This window comes from Dromiciops gliroides, chromosome 2 (assembly GCF_019393635.1).
Source record: "Dromiciops gliroides isolate mDroGli1 chromosome 2, mDroGli1.pri, whole genome shotgun sequence".
Classification (NCBI taxonomy): domain Eukaryota; kingdom Metazoa; phylum Chordata; class Mammalia; order Microbiotheria; family Microbiotheriidae; genus Dromiciops; species Dromiciops gliroides.
This window is the reverse complement of record NC_057862.1, coordinates 530,584,646-530,602,434: the sequence shown is the minus strand read 5'-3', so window position 1 is coordinate 530,602,434 and position 17,789 is coordinate 530,584,646. Positions and strand designations below refer to the sequence as shown.

The 17,789-nt window shown below is 45.0% G+C and overlaps 1 protein-coding gene across 1 annotated transcript in view; it reads right to left on the bottom strand.

Moving 5' to 3' along the window:
• Positions 1–1,546: 1,546 nt before the first annotated feature.
• EIF4EBP1 (eukaryotic translation initiation factor 4E binding protein 1) overlaps positions 1,547–17,789 on the bottom strand; it is a 32,090-nt gene continuing 15,847 nt past the window's right edge. The window contains 5 exon segments of the mRNA XM_043987578.1: positions 1,547–1,997; positions 6,187–6,201; positions 6,204–6,267; positions 6,269–6,336; positions 6,339–6,365. Of these exon segments, the coding sequence (XP_043843513.1) occupies positions 1,966–1,997; positions 6,187–6,201; positions 6,204–6,267; positions 6,269–6,336; positions 6,339–6,365 (206 nt within the window). The 3' untranslated portion in view covers positions 1,547–1,965.

The following is a 17,789-nucleotide window of genomic DNA, read 5'->3' as shown; positions in this document are numbered from 1 at the left end:
TTAGGAAGGGGCAGCTAGCTGTCAAAGTGGATAGAGCACTGGTCCTGAAGTTGGGAGTACCTGAGTTCAAATGTGACTTCAGACACTTACTAGCTGTGTGACCCTGGGCAAGTCACTTAACCCCAATTGCCTTAAAAATATCTGGGGTCATCTCCAGTTGTCCTGATATAAATCTTGCCACTGGACCCAGATGCTTCTAGAGCCCTCCTTCACTTAAATCCAGTTCATTGCAAATCAAGACATCACCCTGATGTTGTCCTCTTAGAGAATGAAGAACAACAACAGGTTAGGAAACCCTAAGAGAGATTAAATCCTTTGTCCATAGTCAGGGTCAGAGGCATGATGGCAGCCCAGGGCTTCCTGCCTCCCAATCCAAGATGTTGTCCTTTTCCTCCTCTTCTGATCCTCAGGATCCCTCTTTTCTTTCAAGACTCAGCTCTCAAGTACCTTTAGGAAAGCTTCCCCCACCCCTTATCAATAGATAATCTTTCCCTCCTCAAATAGATCTTGGGCACTCTGATCTCTCCTTTTGACCAAATCTTGTATTTAACTTTTTTGTTTGTGGGGTTTTTGTTTTTTTTTTGTGAGGCAATTGAGGTTAAGTGACTTGCCCAGGGTAACACAGCTAGTGTCAAGGGTCTGAGGCCGGATTTGAACTCAGGTCCTCCTGAATCCAGGGCTGGTGCTCTATCCACTGTGCCACCTAGCTGCCCCGTATTTTACTTTTATGGTCATGTCTATGTCAGGAGAATGTGTGCTCCTTAAAGACACTTCATTCCTAGATATGCATTGGTCACTGTTTTGATCACAAAGTGATTTTCCTAAATTTTTCTGGAACACAACTGAACGGTTCCTTTTCAAGGAGTTCAGCTTTCTCTAATTCCTCCTTCATTTGAAAGTAAACTAGTTTTCTAGAACACTTCCCCCTAGCTCTCTCTCAGTAACATTCTACCCAATATATCATTTATTTGTGTATGTATATTATCTCTGTTAGAGTAGAACCTTTTGTGGGCAGGCATTATGTTGAGATGCTCTGACTTGCCTAACTGGTCTTTTCATGATTCCTCAAATAGCCCGGCCTCCACTACCCTTGGACCCACCTTGAGTGTTCTCACACAATACTCTCCCCTCCTCCTTATTATTTGCTAAAATACTAACTTCAAGGCCCAGCTCAAATACTGCCTCCTCCCCAGTGATCTCTCTTATCATGCAAGTAAACATGGACCTCGTGTCATCTTAGGCACTATTATCTTAACGGGTTGTGTACTTTCCTTGCTCCTCAGCAGGTACCTTATATTTCTCACAGGGCCTGGTACATAGTAGGTATTCACTAAAATACTTAACTAGTTTGATTAAACCAAGCCTCTCTCAAGAGTATAGGCAACTCCCTTGATATCAAGGCCCAGTTTGCCCCTCCCACATCCCAGGGTAAGTTCTGAGGGGGGAAGGTAAGAGAGGACTACTTGTAGGGCTGAGTAAAAGGAAAGTGGAACCCATTAGACGGGGTGAAGGTAGCCGTGGGAGAGAAGAGACGCTCAGACAGGCCTCAGCTCTCGGCCCTGGGTCTAGAGTTGGCCGACCAGCTTTTATTTCCTCTCTAGAGGGGACATTCCTGCGACCTTGTGTGCGGCCACAGGACACAGACTTGAAAGGGGTGGACACATCCATTCGGGATGAGACCTGAAGAACTAGACAAGTTCACAAGGGCTCTTCCTGCCCCTGATTTTGCCCCTCTGCAGCAGGGGGTGATTTCTGTAGCACTTCCCCTGGGAAGGGTAGCTCCTGGCATTACTGGAAGTATCTGCTGGTGTTGGCTCTGGGGGAGGAGGGAGTGGGACGTCCAGCCCCATCCTTGGCATCTGCTCTGGAAAAAACAACTCCTATAAGGCTTGACCGGTATGTCTCCTCCCCTGAAGGGGGTCCGTGGGTCTTGGGGGCCACTGCTCCATCCTGGTGGCCGGCCCTTTAAATGTCCATCTCAAATTGTGACTCCTCATCTGGGGAGAGAAAAGATAAAAGGCTGGTGAAGCCCGAGGACAGTTAGCATGCCTGATATCCTGGGACTGGGCTACAGTGTCTTTAAGTAGAGGTGACAGTGTTTTCCCTGCTGGGCTCATCTTCACACCTCTCCCCGCTCTTCATCCAAGTTCATTAGAGAGTAGAGGGAGGAAGGGAAAGTTTCCCTCACACATCAAGCCAAGAGGCGGAGTTTCCAGAGATTGCTTCACTCCCCTGGTTCCTTTCTTTAACCCCAAAAGAAATACAGGAAGTCTAGGCTACCAAAGTCACATCCTACTTGGGACTTGGCATTACAAACAGGCCACTGCATTGGGGTCAAAAGAGACACGAGAAATCACCCAGTCCAGCTTGTCAGTTTATACAAAAAGGAACAGAAACTAAGATTAAGCAACTTGCCCAAGGTCAGAGAGCTATTTTATTACATGTCAGAAGCAGGATTCAAATTTAGTTCTTCTGAGCCCAAATCTGGTCATTTTACTACCCCATTAGGCTGTTTCTCTGATTTGGGGGGTAGATTTGGATACTCCGGTCATTCCCAACGACCCCCTAAGCAAACAGCTACTCTCTTCCTCTCCATTTTCTAGGAAGTTCATGATAAAGCAGATTGGGGGGGTGGGGGTGGGGAAGAAGGGCAAAGTTGGACTTTCCTGGCACCCGGTCCTCCACGTCCTGACTCCTGGCATCATCACCAGCTGCTTCCATGACTGGAATGCTCTCCCTCCTGGCTTCACCTAAAAATCTCCCTACACAAAGGCTTCCCCAGGCCCCTTCCATGGGCGGATTATGGCCTTGTTTGTACACAGCTGTGTGCCTCTCTTCCCTTAGACTGTGATTTCCCTGAGAGCAGGGACTGGATTGTTCTTTGCCCTTTATCTGTATCTCTGAACTCAGCATAGTGCCCAGGACATAAGTGTTTATCCACTGATGCCTTAAAACAATTTTCTTTTCTTTCTTTCTTTTAAAAAAAATTTGTTTTTTTGGCAGGGCAATGAGGGTTAAGTGACTTGCCCAAGGTCACATAGCTAGTGTCAAGTGTCTGAGGCCAAATTTGAACTCAGGTCTTCATGAATCCAGGGCCGGTGCTTTATCCACTGTGACACCTAGCTGCCCCCAAACAATTTTTAAAACAAAGGATGATCTAGAGGGGGGGGAGGGATATATTTAGAAATGAAAGTGATGTAAAAATAAATGAAATCAATAAAATTTAAAAAAATGTTGGGATTGGGACAAGAGGCAGGTTTACTGACCCTATTTTAGGTGTGTGTCTTTTCAGGGAGAAAAAGGACAAACAGGGGTCCTGTCCTTCCTTCCTACCTGTCCCACCCTAACCCCCCTCATATATTTAAACTGCATGTAGACAGAGTGCTAGACTTGGAGTGAGGAAGAACTGAGTTCAAATTCTGCTTCAGACACTCACTAGCTGTGTGACCCTGGACAAGTTTCTTAATCCCTTCCTCATTTGTAAAATGGGGGCAATAGCACCTATTTTATGGTTTTGGAAGTTCAATGACATAACAAGGCCCTTTAAAAACCTCAGGGTGGTGGGCAGCTAGGTGGCGCAGTAGATAAAGCACCAGCCTTGGATTCAGGAGTACCTGAGTTCAAATCCGGCCTCACACACTTGACACTTACTAGCTGTGTGACCCTGGGCAAGTCACTTAACCTCCATTGCCCCGCAAAAAAAAACACAAAACACCAAAAAACCAAAAAACCTCAGGGTGCCATATAAATATCATTATCACTATTAATCTCTCTTTTCCCACTGTTCCCAGATCCCAACTTGTCTCTGCCACCCTTCCAGAAGCTGGTCCTGTGCACCACCCATTTCTCTTGCCAGTAATGTGGCACTCAGGGTATCTCGCTGCCCTGCAGTTCATGCTGTGCGACTCCCAGCCTTCTATGTACTTCCTGAGTCTCAAGTCCAAGCCCCTGGGGCAGAGGCAATCTTTCAGCTACCGTCAGCATGTGGCAACCCCCCCACTCCCTTCTCCACAAAGCCCAAGCTGCTTCCCTCTTAGGTCCTGGGGTTCGCTGCCAAAGAACTGGCCACTAACAGCAGACAGGGCTAGGGCAGGGAGGTGAATCTGAGAGTGATAAGGACAGGCAAGAGAAAAAGAGAAATGGGTGGGTTTTTATCTTCTTTCTAGCCTCTCTCCTGGAAATGACAATCTTCTTAAGTAAAGGCTTAAGAATTTTCCAACAGGGGCAGCTAGGTGGCGCAGTGGGAAAAAAGCACTGGCTCTGGATTCAGGAGGACCTAAGATACTTGACACTTACTAGCTGTGTTGCCCTGGGTAAGTCACAACCCCAACTGCCTCACCATGCGCCCCCCCCCCCAAGAAATGACCAGAAGCTATCTAGTCCCTCCCAAACGCTGAAGAGAAATTCAGGGAGGCAGAAGAGGGTGAGATGGTAGAAAGAGTATCAGAGTCACTGAAATGGAGGACGTGGGTTTTAATCTTGCCTCTGCCTTTACTTGTGTGACCCCACTCTGGGCCTCAGTTTTCACATCTGAGGAATGACCTCTAAACAACTTTCCAGATCTAAATCTACGCTTCCTCTGGCCATCTGATTCATAGAATCATAGATTCAGAGCTAGAAGGGACCTTAGCGGTCACTAAGTCAAACCCCCTTAATTCTACACAGGAGGAAACTGAGGCCCACAGAGGTGAAGACATTTGTTTGGGGCCACACAGCCTAAAGTGTGAGAACCCTGTTCTTTCTGATCACAAGTCCAGTAATCTCTACCGTGCTGCTTTCAGTCTAATTCTTACAATTCTTTTTTTTTTTTTTTTTGGTGAGGCAATTGGGGTTAAGTGACTTGCCCAGGGTCACACAGCTAGTAAGTGTTAAGTGTCTGAGGCCAGATTTGAACTCAGGTCCTCCTGACTCCAGGGCCGGTGCTCTATCCACTGCCCCACCCTCAGTCTAATTCTTAAAAGCATGCATCCCCTCTAAAAGTCTGCTAGGTGGCCTCAAGCAAGCACACTGGGCCTGGAGTCAGGAAGATCCAAATTCAAATCCAGTCTGAGACACTTACTAGCTGTGTGACCTCTGTCTGACCCAGCTCCTTCAACTATAAAACGGGGATCATACCACCTACCTCCCAGGGTTGTTGTGCGGATCAAATGAGATAATGTGTGTGACACATCTAGCACACTGTAGGCACTTATTAAATGCTTCTTTCCATCCTTTCTCCCTCTACCAGACGCCTGTCTTGGCCTATCAGCACAACTGTCTCCTCACAGGCAGGCTCGCTGCTGTCTCTTTTGCAAAGTTCTGCTTTGGGTGCCGCAAACCCTGAGGAAGCTTACTAAGGGAGAGATAAGTAACGGCAACATTGAAGGATGTTATTTCTTACCCAGTGCCAAATTGAGTCATGACAATGATACAGAGGGGTCCGTTTTATTCACTTCTGTTTAAAAGGGCTGCCCTTGCAGAACTTCCTGCTGCCCTGGACTTATAATAATATCACAACCGCTCCTGACTCAGCTTTTTATGCAAAGGAAGAAACAGGAAGCAATTGCAAATTTTCTGTAACATCTCTTGGGAAAGACCTGACCTCAAATACGTTCTCCTTGCAGGTATGGGGGATTGTTTGCCTTTCATTCTCTGAAGAGGACCATGACAGATGTCATGGTTTGCAATGAATTGGATTTAAGTGAGATGGGGCTGTGCCAAGTCCCAGCCTCACTCTCCTCTGGAGACATCTGGGTCCAGGGCAAGATTTGTTATCAGGAAGACTGTAGATGGCCTTGGATGTTTTTAAGGCATTTGGGGTTAAATGATTTGCTCAGGGTCACACAGCTAGTAAGTGTCTGAGGTGAAATTTGAACTCAGATCCTCCTGACTCCAGGGCCAGCACTCTGTCCACTATACCATCTAGCTGAGGGGTGGGGCTATGTTGGGTATGAAGGGTGTGTGAAATAGGGAAAAGGCCAATTTGCTGATTTCTTCCAACTCTAACCCTTGGAAAGCACCTTAGTTGGAGGTTAGGTCCTGGGGGTGTTAGCCTTGGACATCTATAGTTCTAGGTTCATGTTGTGTGACTCTAGGCAAGTCATTTTTTCATCTGGGCCTCAGCTTTGTGATGTTCAATAGATACAGAGAACTGGTCCTTTACAGCTCTGATATCTTGCGTTTCCCAGGCAGCCTCATCTCTACTACGGCTTCCTGGCTTTCCTCATGGCTGTTGGGTAGGTGGTTCGGGTTCATTTCAGTAGCAGGCTCATCACCAGGGGGGCTGGTTGACCCCAGGAATGGGTGGCAGATCCCGGGGAGGTGTTTTGGCCACAGGAGAGTTACGACATTCCATCAAAACTTCCGGTCATAGATGATCCTGGTACCTGTAAGAACACAAGTACAGTTAGGTCAAGATGTCTATATGCATGCTCTGATTCCAACCACAGGTTCGGTGGCAACAACAGGGTCAGGGGAGAGTCCAGTGCTCAAACCCAGTTTCCAGTGGGTGCTGAGCAAAGAACAAAAGTTTAGAATCAGGGGGTCTGTGTTCAAGTCTGGCTCTGATAACTACTGAGCTTGGACAAGTGAATCTCTCATGGACTTCATTTCTTCATCTGTAAAATGAATGCGTCAGACAAGATTCCATCCAATTCCACAAACACCTGTTATTAAGGGCCGATTTCGGATGAGGCACTCTGCTAAACACTGGACACACCAAGATTAAAAAGAAGTCTGCCCTTAAAGAGCTTACGTCTTCTGGCAGGACATAGAATAGGTACACAGACTTAGAGCCAGAAGGGGTCTTAGGAACACCTGTAAACAACCACCATGATCTAGAAAACTGTGGCCCAGAGGCTCAATGACTTTGCCAGATGCACCCACATTAAGTGTGGGAGCGGCTGTTTGAGGCCAGATCCTGACTCAAAATCCATCTTTCTCTCCACTGCCCATTTCCCAATGGTCTCCCTAACTTACTGGAATAAGTAACTGAAAAATAATGCCAATACATTTCAAGATGGAGTTCTAATACCAGGGGGACTTAGGTTCAGGCTTTGTGTGAGGTAGCACCTCTAAAGTCCCTTCCTGGGCACCTATGGCCCTTCTTTCTGGAATTATTTCCCTATATCTATCTTCATAGTCTCCCAGCTCCTGGTTGGTGCTTGCTAATTAACACACGATTGCACTTGGGAGATCGTAAAAATTCAGGAAGGTGGAAGGCAACTTCTCTCTGTCCCTTTCCTGACACTTCCACAAGTTGTGGCTTGGGCCTACGCCTCTGAGGTATGGGGAACCCACAGCAGCTTGGGGCAGCATATCCCGGTTGTTGGCCTAAATTTGTTAGGCATTTTTTCTTATACTTGTCTGAGATCTGCTGCCCTGTACCCTGCCTTGGTCAGGACTCCTTCCACTCTCGAGGATCAAGCAGAATCTCAGCCTATTGCCTCTTCCACAAGACAACCCTTTACGTATTTAAAGACCATGACCAGTTTTTTGAAGCAGAATGTGTCTCCCTACTACTCAGACAAGACTCTGTCCCTTGAACATCCACTTTAACTCCTGCCTTTGTGCTTTGTCTTGGGTTGTTTTTTCTCCAACTTCAGACTGAGAAAACAAGACATGGTGGAGAGGAGACCTAGATTCAGAAGACCTGGGTTCAAATCCTGATTCTACCACTCACTTGATGTGTGACCTTAGCTAAGTCGCCTCATATCTGGGGCTTGGTTTTCTCCTTTGTAATATAAGGGGACTTGATTTCCAAGATGCCGTTCAGGCCCTACCCCCTTCTCAACAGAATCTCCTCTGGACCATGCTAGCCCACGTGGATCTCTTACTGTTGCTGAGCTTTTGCAGCCTAGAGAAAATACAACTTAGCACCCAAATCCTATTTTGGTTGGTTTGAGCCAGTTTCACAGTGGGCTGAACACCAGCCCTCTGAGGGCAGAGAAGTGCCTGAATATTCATATTCCACAAAGGGAGAGGCACACAATGGTCTTTAAAAAAATGCTGCTGACAGCTAGGTGGCTGCTTATATCATGTCAATCCAGGGGTCCTGGGGAGCACCTCTCTGTGGAAATTTGTTTTGTTTGCTTATATATTATAAGTGTTTTCTTTTTCTTTTAATTGAGGGGTAGATGAGGAGGAGGTGGAAAATAAATGCTAACAGAGAAAGAAGCCCTTTGAGTTCTGATAGTCTACTCTGTTCTAGAATGCTTTAATTCAAAAGGGCTTTTCTCAGATTAACTCCAACACTCACTCTCAGGCTGGACTTTACTTCTACCGCAGGAGATTTGCTGGAGTGCATCTTCTGCCAATTATCCTTTATATCACAGTATGAAGTTTGTTCACCTGTCCTTTACAAAGTGTGAAGCTGCCTTTTCAACAGAAAGCAAGAAAACTGATATTTTACATTCTTGGAAAAAAGAATGCAAGGTTGGCTAACCTCAGGGAGGGGTCTCTGGGTCCTAGCCCAATCTTTACAAATATTATCTGATGTTTAAAAACCCCTAAAACCCCCACACTTTCCCCCCATAGAATCATGTCTTTATTTACACGATGCAAAAAGAACACGTATTGTTTTCATAGGATCATAGATTGAAAACTAGAAGGCAGAGTCCCAATTAGGTCCAAATTCCTTATTTCACAGATGAAGAAACTGAGGCTAAGAAGCTAAGTAATTTGAGCCCAAAGTCAGGTGAGGCACCAAGTGGAAGGGGGAGGAACCAGGTCTTCCCCTTGTCTTTTTTTTTTTTAATTTTTAATTAAAAAAAAATTTTTTTTTTAAGTGAGGCGATTGGGGTTAAGTGACTTGCCAGGGTCACACAGCTAGTAAGTGTTAAGTGTCAGGCACGATTTGAACTCAGGTACTCCTGACTCCAGGGCCGGTGCTCTTTCCACTGGCGCCATCTAGCTGCCTTTCCCCCTTTGTCTTAAAGCAAAGCCTGTACTTTTAAAAACCTCATCTGACAAGACAAAATTCATACCATAAAATGCCAGGAGGTAATACCACAGAAATCCAATTGCAGGATATGCCCGCAAGGGAGAGGGTAAAATTATTAAGCATCCTGAAAGTCAATTGACCATGGCAGAGGATGCAAAGGGAGGGAGCTGGACACAAAGCTACCTTTGAGTAAAAGCATTCCCTTCCCGTGGCACATGAGGAAGAGAAGGCAGGATGGAGGAGGGGGGAAGGAAGGGGTGGCAGCCAAAGGGGAGGCAGGGCCATCTCGGGTGAGTTTAAGACAGGAGCTGCTTTTTATTCTCCAACGCTAGCTGGGACTGAAGCACATCTCGATCAATCTAGAGGGAGCCTTAGCACACAGAAATGTGATGGAGCAAAATGAGTGGAGAATCAGGAATCAGATTCAAAGCTCGGCCCTGGTCCTTATCTGTGTGACCTGGAGCAGAAACATTCCCTTCTGAGCCTCAGCTGCTACATCCTTAAAATGAGGGGGCCGGCTCAGGTGTCATCTAGGGTCCCTCCCTGCTTTATTTATTTAAAAAAAAATTTTTTTTAAGTGTGAGGCAATTGGAGTTAAGTGTTAAGTGTCTGAGGCCGGATTTGAACTCAGGTACTCCTGACTCTCAGGGCCGGTGCTCTATCCACTGTGCCACCTAGCTGCCCTCCCTTCCCTGCTTTAAATCGATGGTCTATGGACAAAGAATATCAGAGCCCGAAGAGGCTTTAGAGACTATCTCATCTCCATTTTCCACATGATGATACGGAACCCTGGTGACAAAGCCACAGGTCCAAGGACACCTGGTCCCCTCCTGTTAAAGGGTGATTTTATATTTTTCTAAGGGCAGCTAGGGTAGTGTAGTGGATACAGTGCTGGGCTGGAGGCAAGAAGACCTGAATCAAATTTGACCCCAGACACTTACTACGTGACCCTAGGCAAGTCACTTCACCCTGTGTGCCTCAGTTTCCTCATCTGTCAAACGTGCCAGAAAAGGAAATGGTAAATCACTCCAGTATCTTTGCCAAGAAAATACAGGGTCACACAGAATCGGACACTACTCAACAACAAACATTCTCTGTGAGAATGCTGGCAGCAATATGAACATCTGAGCTATGACTGGGGGAGAGTTCATAATCAAATGAGGGATAGAGGCAGGGATATGCTGGTAAATGCCTAACATCCAGTTAAAAAAAAAAGTGTACGCACCACATTTCAAGTTTCATCTGTATTATTAACATTTTCTTGAGCCTAGACAATCCACAAAGTAAGAAGTCAAGCACTCACACTGAATTTTTAACAATCAGCTTTCACCTGGACCAGCTGGCCCCAGGGTGATCGGGAAAGATAAAAATATATCACTTTGATTCCATGAAATTGAATCTGAAGGCGACTGTGATCAAAATAGGCTGCATGCCTATTGCCTATTGTCAGGGCCTTGCCCTGCTGCCCATGTGGAAAAAGGAGCAGAACTCTGTGTGGATTCACTTGATCAATATTACACACCTACTGTGCCCACCACAGGAGATGTAAATTTTAGACTAGATTAAATCATCTCTAAAAGTGCCGCTAAACATTAAAATAACATGGTCCTATGAACTAATCAGGTATGGTTCCCTGCCCTCATTGGGCTTATAGTCTAGCAGGGGTCTAACACAGATACAACATACAGTAGGAAGGCCATTAAAGAGGAACAACAAAAATAGCCAAGTGAGATACACGGTGAGAGGTCACTATTGGTTCCAAGGCTTGGAGAAGGCTTCATTGAGGAGGTGGCACCTCTGCTGGGGTTTTGAGGTTTTGTAAGAATTCAATAAGCTACTATTCTAGACATGGGAAGAACGTGAACAAAGACTGGGGATGAGGGGGCAGCTAAGTGGCTAGAACATTGGCTCTGGAGTCAGGACCTGAATTCAAACCTGGCTTCAAGACACTGTGTGACCCTGAGCAAGTCATTTAACCCTGATTGTCACATATACATACATACATACATACATACACACATACATAAATAAATTTTTAAAATGGTCTTCTTTGGCTTAGAAATTTCCTGGCTTGAGCCCAGCTAAAACCCAAGTCTCATTAAGAGGAAAAGATCCATAGTCTTCCAGACCCAAGAACTCTTAGGTTGCTGGAGGAAATGCCAATAATTTTAAAATCCAGAGTATGTTTGCTATGGAGACCATGCTCTTAATGGATCTCTCTGCATCCACTTTCTGTTTCTCACCCATCCTTCACAGAGCTGCTAAAAGAATCTTTCTAAGGGCATGTGTTCTTCTATAATACTCCCTGCTAGGGGCAGCTATGGTGGCACAGTGGAGAAAGCCATTGCCTTGCATTCAGAGACACTTGAAGCTATTAGCTGTGTGACCCTGGGCAAGTCACTTAACCCTCACTGACCCACAAAAAAGAAAAGATAACACTCCCTGCTTGTTGTGCATCTTCCTACTGTCTCTAGAATAAAATTACAAAACCCGTAGTCTGCTAAGTAGCCCCCTTCAAATCTGGCTCCAATCCACTTTTTAATTTGACTTGACAAGCGTTTATCTAGCACCTACCACGGTGCCACAGCACTAGGCATGGCCTGGGGACACAGCAAACCCCAGATACCTCCTGTCCTCTACTTGCTTATCACTTTCTTTTGTGTCCGTTACGCTTCAGCCCAGCTAGACTACTGATTTTTTTTCTGATGTTCCACCTTCAAACATCAACATCAACTAAATATGAAACAGGCTAACCTGTAGTAGTAGTGAGTTCCCTGTCATAGGAAGCCTGCAGGGAGAAGCACCATGACTACTTTTTAGAGGATTCCTGCTTGGCTATGAGTGGGACCAGATGTCTTCTGACATTTATCCAATTCTTAGATTTTATGACATTTTTTCAACTTCAAACTGAGCAAAATAAAAAAGATCAATGAGGGCCTTGAATGACTTTACCAAAGGGTTCCAAAAAAAGGGCTGATTATATCTCAGAGAATTTGTTAGGTCCCATAGGGCAATGTGCAAAACTCAAAATAGAAAGGTGCCCTGCAGATTGCATATCAACTTACAAAATCACAAGTTAACATTATCTATGTTGTATTCTATCTTTATTTATTTTGCCAAACATTTCCCAGCTTTAGAGCAGGACTTTGGCACTGGAAACACTGGTGACCAGTGTGTCCCAATCCACCTACCTATCTTTGGGAAAGGCAGAAGTGAAAGAGATGTGCCCACACCCCCTCCCCTTGCCTCAGCTCATGTTGTTTCCTCTCTTCCCTTCCTCACCTCCTGGAATTTCCACACGTCCTCCACAAAAGCATTCCCGGATGCTTGCCCACTGCTGCCCATCTCAGCCTGAACTTAGCACTTTTATTTGCACTTGTCTGATCCACTAATCGAGTTGTGCTAGACTGAGAAGTGTGAGCTGAGAGGTTTGAAGAGTCTCGGGGAGTGTGCCCACTAAGCCTGGAGTCAATGTGGCACCAGAGACTCCTTTTGTGACTGTGAATGCTCATGGGCAGGAAGAAGGAAGCCCAGAAAATCCTCTGTTACAGTAAAACTGCTTGGCTTCCTTGGTGACCGGTGCCCCCAGCTTGGTCTCTCAGCCTCTGATTCTGTGGTTTACTTTGGGGTGGAATTTCCTAGTGGCTAGTGAAGAAGAAAAAAAAAAGGAGAATCCGTTTACAAAAGTAGCCAGCTGAGAACGACATCAGCTCTATTCCCAGGCACTGCCTCATCTCTGCCCCCCTCACACAGACCTGCTCTATTCTATGGGAGGAGTCCCTTCCTCCCAACCCCCACACTGGGGGACTCAGCAATTTTACTTCTCCTCCTTCAGCCTCATTTCTAGCTCCAGAAATGAGGGAAGCATGCCTTTGATCTCAACAAGCACTGGCAAGGGCTCTGCCTTCTAATTCAGGCCTATCCCTTCCCAGTGCCTAGTATGGTGCTTTGCCTCTGTTGTAGTGGGAGTGTTAATCTGGCTGATGAATGCTTGCCTTCACTAGGGCAGCACTTCACTGCTTTCCTCCTGTTTCCGCTCTGCCCACCCCCTCACAAAATACAATTCCACTCACTGGAGCAAGGCCAAGCGAAGACTTGGAAGAGTACTGGGCAGAATTCCTAGAACTGCAGCTCCCGTTCCAGGGAGAGAGAGATACATTTCAGCACGAGGTCAGGAGAGGTTCAATTTGTGGCTCAAAGTCACGAGCGGTCGGGCGCTCCCTCAAACCAGACACTGCCCAAACTAGTGCAAGGGACAAGTTCTGGTCAATAGGCTGTCAGCCGGGGACACACGTACAAACCTGAGCAGGGGTGTGGCCATACAAGAGAGCAGGCTGCTGATTTCACCGACAGTGTCACCACACCACCTGTGGATGCTGGGAAGCCCATTTTAAAAATAGCTTAATTTTCTGTGCTGAGAGACTACAACTAGGAGTCAGACCAAGTTTTTAGCTTTCAAGGAAAGAATTTTTTTTTTAAGTGAGGGCAATGTGGGTAAGTGACTTGCCCAGGGTCATACAGCTAGTAAGTGTTAAGTATCTGAGGCCAGATTTGAACTCAGGTACTCCTGACTCCAGGGCTGGTGGTCTATTCACTGCGCCACCTAGCTGCCTCTAAGGAAAGAAATTTTTAAAAAAGGAGGTGGGGTGGAGATGTGAACCTAGAGAAGGCTGTTTGGTAATAGAAGCAAAATTTTCCAATTCTTTCTTTCCCATGTAGAATGAAGTGGGGTTGGATTCGGGCTCCCCTAAAGTCCTTTCCACAGCTCTACATCCATGATTCTGTTTCCCCTTTCGGGAAACAACCAAAACCTGGGTGTTTCAACTTTTATTATGTCTTAAAATCTCCAACTTGGAGGGGGTGAACATCTCCTAAACTACCCAGCAGAGCTTGGCTCTGGGTAAAGGACTGATAGAGCCAGCTGGTGTCTTCCCCATGTTATCAAATCTGTTATTTATTGAGCACTCACTGTGTGTTTAGTACTGGGCAATGTGGGGAGGAGCTAAAGATAAGTGACTATTTTGGTGTGGTAGAAAAGAAGCAAGCAAATACTAGCCTTGGAGTCAGAAGCACGGAGTTAGAATGCCAGTTCCGTCAGTTACGGGACATACGACTTTGGGCAAATTACTTAAGCCTCAGTTTCATCCTCTGTAAAATGGGCCAAGGATGGCATTTCCTTCACAGGTTGCTATGCAAGGAATAAAGGAATACACAGACATACCTGATATATACATATATATATATATATATATATATATATATATATATGTATATATGTAGTGTTTTGCAAACTTTGACAACAGTATAGGAAAGGTCCTGGTCTCTTTTCCTTGGCGATCATACTCATTCCTACCCTTTTAATGACCACCCCTGTACGAAGGACTCCCAAGTCTCTATTTTTTGCCCTGACTTTCTTCTCTCTTTAGAGCTCCATACCCACATCACCAACTGCCTACATCTAGAGGTGCCATCAACACATCAAACTTATCTCATTAAAAACCAATCTTGATCAGAAAATTAAAAAAAAAAAGAACCAATCTTGGGCAGCTAGGTGGCACAGTGGATAGAGCACCACTCCTGGATTCAGGAGGACCTGAGTTCAAATCTGGCCTCAGACACTTAACACTTACTAGCTGTGTGACCCTGAGCAAGTCACTTAACCCCAACTGCCTCACCAAAAACAAAACAAAACAAAACAAAACAAACAAAAACCCAATCTTCCCCTTTTCCCACAAAACCTGTTTTTTTCTCCTACTTCATCACCTGTCAGCAGTACCACCACCTCTTGCTTCTCTCCCATGTCTGTAAATCTTTAAGTGTCTACTGTGCACCTGGCACTGGGCTAACCATATTCAAAACCTTGGTAATCTTTGCTGTTTTGTCTCTTATCTCAAACCAGTCAAAGGCCAAGTGCTGTCGTACACCTGCAATACCTTGCATCCACCTCTTCCATTTCTATTCTCCCACCCCACCCCCAGAGATTGTCATTAGTAGCTCTCTGAAGTACTGAGGCAGTGTAGTAGATAGAGTGCCAGGCCTGGATGTAGAATACTTGAGTAAAAATCCAGCCTCAGACCCTGACTAGCTATGTGACCTTGGGCGAGTCATTTAACCCCGTTTACCTCAGTTTCTTCATATGTTAAATTGAGCTGGAGAAGAAAATGACAAGCCACTCCAGTATCTTTGCTAAAAACAAAAATAACACCCCCCACCCCACAAAACCCAAAAAAACCAAACAACTGAACACCAAAGACTAGTAGAAGTCTCATTAATAGGTCATCCCATCTCCATGTCCTTCCAATGAATCCTTAATCCTTCTGGTTAGCTCAAGTACCACCTCTTCTCACAAGATGCTTCTCTTGAGGCCTCCCTCCCAGCTGCCAGTGGCTCTCTCCTCCAAACCACCTTGTAATATACTCCCCAGCTAGACCGTAAGCTCTCTGAGGGCAGGACCTGCTTCATTTGTATCTTTGTATAAGAGGAGTAGTGAATAAGGGACTGGGTCTCTGGGTTAGAAGAAGTGAGTTCAAGTCCTCTGACACAGGTGGGTTGGGCTGTTATTGGTCAAGTCATTATACCTCTTAGTGTCCCAGGTATGCAGGCGGAAGAGAGTGGTTGATCTGCACTGGTATAAGGAGTTCCCTACAATGAATCACAGGTATGAATAAAAAAAATAAATTCCCCATAGCCTAGCACATGGTAGGCACTTAAACACTACTCCATGGACTGAATCTGCCAAACCCATCCTTCCTATGCATAAACATAGTTACAGAAGCACTGAATCTTGCTTCCAGTGAGTAAGGAGAGAAGGATTAAATTGCTACTGTAGAAATGCTTAAGGGTTTTCTTCCTGCAAAGGCCGTATAATTATTACCTACATTTAAAGTATACTATGCAGTTGATATGTTGGTTGGACCTTTTTTTCTTTAAAACAAGAACAACCATGACTACTACTACCACCATTACCATTATGTTACAACAAGACATACTAGTTGGGATGGAGGAAGGGATACATTTGGAAATGGGTATGATGTAAAAACAAAAGACATTAATTTAAACAGAGAAATAAAGTGTAGCCTGGCCTCCCTCCTAGAACAGAGGGGAAAGGGCCTTGAAGAAAGCCTCTCCTGGTTAACAGGGAACATGAAACATTCTTTAACTAAGTAGAAAATGGGATTTGGGGTAAAAGCAAAGAAGAAAAAGCATTTGAAGAGGAGGAGGTGAAATTTTCAACTGTGAGAGGTCTATTATCTGTTCAGGGTGTAATGGGAAACCTTACAAAATTTGACAGACTAGAGGGCAGCTAGGTGATGCAATGGATAAAGCACCGGCCCTGGATTCAGGAGGACCTGAGTTCAAAGCTGACCGCAGACACTTGACACTTACTAGTTGTGTGATCATGGGCAAGTCACTTAACCCTCACTGACCTGAAAAAAACAAAAACAAAATTGACAAACTAGGTAGCTACTATTCACTGTAGCACTTTCTGTTTGTTTTTGTTTTTCCCTTTGGTAAGGCAATTGGGGTTAAGTGACTTGCCCAGCGTCACACAGCTAGTAAGTGTTAAGTGTCTGAGGCTGGATTTGAATTCAGGTCCTCCTGAATCCAGGGCTGGTACTCTGTCCACTGCGCCACCCAGCTGCCCCTGTAGCACTTTCTGTGGTCAGAAATGATTCTATTACAAGAAACCCAGGAAGCATTGCTAATGACTGAAGTTTTCAGCAAGAAAATCAAGCCCTTAGGAAGTATGGGGCAGTTTTCATCACTGTTGTTGACTAAAAGCAAGGGCTTGAGAGGAGAAAGGCACACAAGCTGCTTAAGATGGGTTCTGATAGGGTTTGGATTTCTGTCCCATGGCTTAAAATATAGGAATGACCTGTTCCTGACCAGAAATGAAGTACATCTAAGAAGGGTTGGTAAAAATATATATTTGCCTGGAGTCTGGCAGTGGTGGGGGAGGAAGCTTTAAAATGAAATAGGAGAAAGAAGCCTAAGCACATCCATCAAGCCAGATACTACCTATAATAATATAAGGAAGGAATAACAGTAGGCAGCCATGGGCTCAAGGGTCTATAAACAAATGCACAAAGAGACATAATTCCTCTAAGGAGGAAAAGGGGGGACCATCTACAGAGACTGATGTGCATATACAGGAATTCATTGGTCAACTTTATTTTTTTTTAAATGCAGGCACAGAAGATGGAAAAAAGGGCAAAGAATGGAAGATGATTATGATGCCAAGACATGGTTCTAGAAGAATAAGATTCCTATAAGGAGCTCTAGCACCTGGCACATAATACGCACTTCATAAATTTTTATTGATTGATTAAAGATCAAAATAGGTTTAAAAGTAAGGAAAGCTAAGAATAATAAAAAGTGGAGCTTCTTAAAAGCCATATGGGGGAAAAGGGGAAGACCAAAGAAAGGACAGGTCTGCTGCTAGGAAGGGACAATGATAACAAACAACAGATGAAAACAGAGAAGCAGAATTCTTATTTTTCACGTTTTAATGACAAGGAGAATGATCTTTAGACTGGAAAAGACATGGACAAAATGGTAGTATGGAGGTTGATATCTGTGGTACACAGAGACATGATCAAAGAAAACTCACTGATTCCGGAGGATTTCAAATCAGGTCCAGAGAGATAAAATGCCAGGGGGCTGAAAGAACTGGCAGTAATCTCTGAAATATTGTGGAAAGTCCCAGAGAAATGGAAACGAGGGGGATGCTACTAATAGGGGAATGATCAACAAGCTGTGGTACATGCATGTAACAGGCTATTACTGTACTAAAAGAAGTAACAAATGAGGAATCCAGAGAAACACAGGAAGATGAGTATGAACGGCACAAAAGAAGGGCAGAACCAAG